The 4,146-nt window shown below is 35.1% G+C and overlaps 1 protein-coding gene across 1 annotated transcript in view; it reads left to right on the top strand.

The window, feature by feature from the left end:
• The window catches only part of ptprb (protein tyrosine phosphatase receptor type b), a 20,280-nt gene extending 18,709 nt beyond the window's left edge, over positions 1-1,571 (top strand). The window contains exon 39 of the mRNA XM_079334753.1: positions 336-1,571. Within this exon, the coding sequence (XP_079190879.1) occupies positions 336-358 (23 nt within the window). The 3' untranslated portion in view covers positions 359-1,571. The remainder of the gene's footprint in view (positions 1-335) is intronic.
• The last annotated feature ends 2,575 nt before the right edge of the window (positions 1,572-4,146 follow it).

The raw sequence follows: 4,146 nt of genomic DNA on the forward strand, positions 1-4,146 counted from the left end.
ACCCACTGAACACACCGTCTGCTTTTCTTTTCATTCTCTGAAAACTTCTGCGTTTAGACGGTGCACATGGATCTGCAAGAAATACTTCAAATGCTGTAGTAACCATGACAAGCCAGTAGTTGGCGGTGTGACTTTGTTGCCTCTGACTAATGCAGATGTGAAACTAGTCGCCTCTAACAAGTGAAATATCCAATCACAGTTTAGGATTTTGGGGTGGCTCCTGGGATAACCAATCAGATTGTAAGGGGGGCCCAGGCCACGCCTCTAGACTTCAGACAATATTTGTTCAGAAACAAGACAAATAATGACTTCAACTTCTTTTTGTGTCTCTGCAGATTTCATCTACACCGGACGCTAAATCCCATTTGTCGGATCTGAGAAGAAACGTTTGAATGGCGGCACCTTTGTGACGCTGTTAAAACCGTCCTCATGAATAGAGAACGTTAACAACACACAAGACAAAGAAAAAGACTGATTTACTAAAATAAGACCCAAAGTTAAATCTCAGAAGTCAAATCCATCCTGGATCTTCACAATAATCTGTTCCCAAGTTTAGAGAGATATCAGAGCAAATAATTTACTCTATTACTTTAAAAACTTTCATTTTAATGAATTGATAAAAGTTCTCTTTGTAACTTTGACCCTACATCGTTTTTACTTCTTAAGACATGAAACGGGTTAATCTCAGGTCGTTGGCACAAAGAAATATGAGGTTAAAGGTCACATATACAAAACCCTCCCCTCCATGTTCCTCTAACATGTGTCTCCAAACCCCCCAATGATGAGAAAAGTCCATCCTCTCCGTCTTCTGCCTGCTCCACTTTTCAGTAAATGTGTACTCAAACAGGCCGTTTTCCCTTCATGACATCACAAAGGGCAGTAGCCCCTCCCCCAGATGGGTGACACTCCCACAGCTAGGTGTTTGTTCTGCCCTCTGAGTCTGCCTTCTCACCGTAAACAATAGGACATGGAGCCAGAAAGCACCGAGTACACCCGAGCCCTTCCAGAGAGGGGGCGTGGTCAGACACAGCTCATTTACATATTTAAAGCTACAGACACAGAAACAGCCTGTTCTGAGCAGGGCTGAAATAGAGGGGTTTATAGACATGATCAAATACAGGATCAGAGTGGATTTACAACAACACACTTCACACACATGATGAAGAGGAGGAGAATATGTAACCTTTAATTCTGACGTTAGCTAGCAGTGATAGCTAGCCCCTAACCTCAATGAAACTGAAATGTCCCAGGGAGAAAAGAGCCATCTGTTTCATTTTGACTGTTCAAGTCTGTTCTCACCCAACGCTCGATATAAGCTGTTTATTTAAAACGTTACACAAAGTGCTGTATGTAAATATTGATGTAATACTCTTTTTAAAATGATAATGCACATTCATTGTGTGTCACAAGTTTTGTAATAATATTCTCTTTGTCTCATTTCAAAAATCCAACACTTGTCAAGTAGCTGCAAGCAATTTTATACAGCTGTATTCAGACTTTCAGTGTAACCTGCTTTAAAGTTGCTAATTTAGATTCGCATGTAATCCTTTTTTTGTGCAGTTTAAAAAATAGTCAAAGCATTTGAAAGATTTTTTTTTTGATAGTCATCTAAATTGGAGATTTTCTTTGCCCAGATGTGTATTAACATATTAATAGTATTTTGTTATAATAAAGTGACTCACAAATATATTTAATAATTGTATGATACATCACAGGCCTGAGAATGTAAATCTGTTTTTATATTTTGGTGTCAGATGGATGTAAACTAAGTCATTAAAGAAAAATTCAAACTAGTTTGTCAGTTCTTAATTTGATGATGTACATCACAGGAGAAATATCATTACATACACAAATATAAATATAGAAATGAACACATTCAATCAGAGAATACAACACACAGCTACACCAACAAATACATGCAGGATGGATGTATGTATGTTGTTTTCTACAATGGATGTATGTCATTTTTGACGATGTGTGTATGTGTGTTGTTTTCACGATATATGCTTGTAAGTCATTTTTTAATGATGGCTGTAGGCCTATGTATGTCGTTTTTGACGATGTATGTTGTTTTTACAATATACTGTATATATGTATGTTGTTTTTTGAAGATGGCTGTATGTCTATATATGTCATGTTTTGCTATTTTTGTATGTATGTCGTTTTCTACAACGGATGTATGTGTACGCTTACATCCACCGTGAATAAACGACATACATACATCCATTGTAAAAAACATACATACAGACATCCATCGTGAAAAAACTGTTACGGTTTTCAGAATTGGACCCAAATGCACGACACAGAAACAGAGCAAGCAGTTTTAACAATAGATTTAATATAACAAGGGGGACGTAACACGTGTGACAAAATGTGCGAGAGTCCAAGCTCAGAAGTGAGCAGTGAAACAATAATCCTAGTGACGATCCCAAAACCCGATTCCAGGCACGCCTGAGGTGAGTCCAGATAGACGACAGGATTCGGGAACACAGGTAAGTCTTGACGAGGAGCTGACGAGGGCAAAAACACGGAGAGGGTAAGGACACGGAGACACTGGAGAACATCGAGAATATCCAAAATACTGGAGCGCCTGATTCAAGGTACGATACGAACGAGGTGAAGAGAATAATCTGGCGCCAGCTGCATGTGGAGAGCCGACATACATAAATCCATTTTAAAAACGACATAGATATGTATGTTGTTTTTCCTTTTTTTAGACATAGGTATGTATGTCTTTTTTTTACTTTTTTCGAAATAGGTATTTATGTCTTTTTTTTTCTTTTTTCAACATAGGTATGTATGTCGGTTTTTTTTTACTTGTTTTGACATAGGTATGTATGTCTTTTTTAAAAAAAAATTTCGACATAGGTATGCATGTCGTTTTTTATATTTTTCGACATAGGTATGCATGTCGTTTTTTTACTTTTTTCGACATAGGTATGTATGTCGTTTTTTACTTTTTTCGACATAGGTATGTATGTCGTTTTTTATATTTTTCGACATAGGTATGCATGTCGTTTTTTTTTACTTTGTTCGACATGGGTAGGTATGTCGTTTTTTATATTTTTTGACATAGGCATGTATGTCGTTTTTTTACTTTTTCCGACATAGGTATGTATGTCGTTTTTTACTTTTTTCGACATAGGTATGTATGTCGTTTCTTTTACTTTTTTTGACATAGGTATATCTATTCATGTCAAAAAATGTAAAAAAACGACATACATACCCATGTCGAAAAAATTAAAAAACGACATACATACCCATGTCGAAAAAATTAAAAAACGACATACATACCCATGTCGAAAAAAATTAAAAAACGACATTCAAACCTATGTCGAAAAAAGTAAAAAAACGACATACATACCATTGTCGAAAAAAGTAAAAAAACGACATACATACCATTGTCGAAAAAAGTAAAAAAACAGACATACATACCTACGTAGAAAAATATAAAAAACGACATACATACCCATGTCGAAAAAAAGTAAAAAAACGACATGCAAACCTATGTCGAAAAATATGAAAAACGACATACATACCCATGTCGAAAAATATAAAAAAACGACATACATAAGCATGTCGAAAAAAGTTAAACAAAAACGACATAGATACCATGTCGAAAAATGTAAAAACCGACATACATACCCATGTCGAAAAAATTAAAAAACGACATACATACCTATGTCGAAAAATGTAAAAAACGACATACATACCCATGTCGAAAAAATTAAAAAACGACATACATACCTATGTCGAAAAATGTAAAAAACGACATACATACCCATGTCGAAAAAATTAAACAAACCTATGTCGAAATATATGAAAAACGACATACATACCCATGTCGAAAAATATAAAAAAACGACATACATACCATTGTCGAAAAAAGTAAAAAAACAGACATACATACCTATGTAGAAAAATATAAAAAACGACATACATACCCATGTCGAAAAAACTTAAAAAACGACATACATACTCATGTCGAAAAATGTAAAAAACGACATACATACCCATGTCGAAAAAATTAAAAAACGACATACATACCTATGTCGAAAAATGTAAAAAACGACATACATACCCATGTCGAAAAAATTAAACAAACCTATGTCGAAATATATGAAAAACGACATACATACCCATGTC

This window comes from Symphodus melops, assembly GCF_947650265.1.
Source record: "Symphodus melops genome assembly, chromosome: 22".
Classification (NCBI taxonomy): Eukaryota; Metazoa; Chordata; class Actinopteri; order Labriformes; family Labridae; genus Symphodus; species Symphodus melops.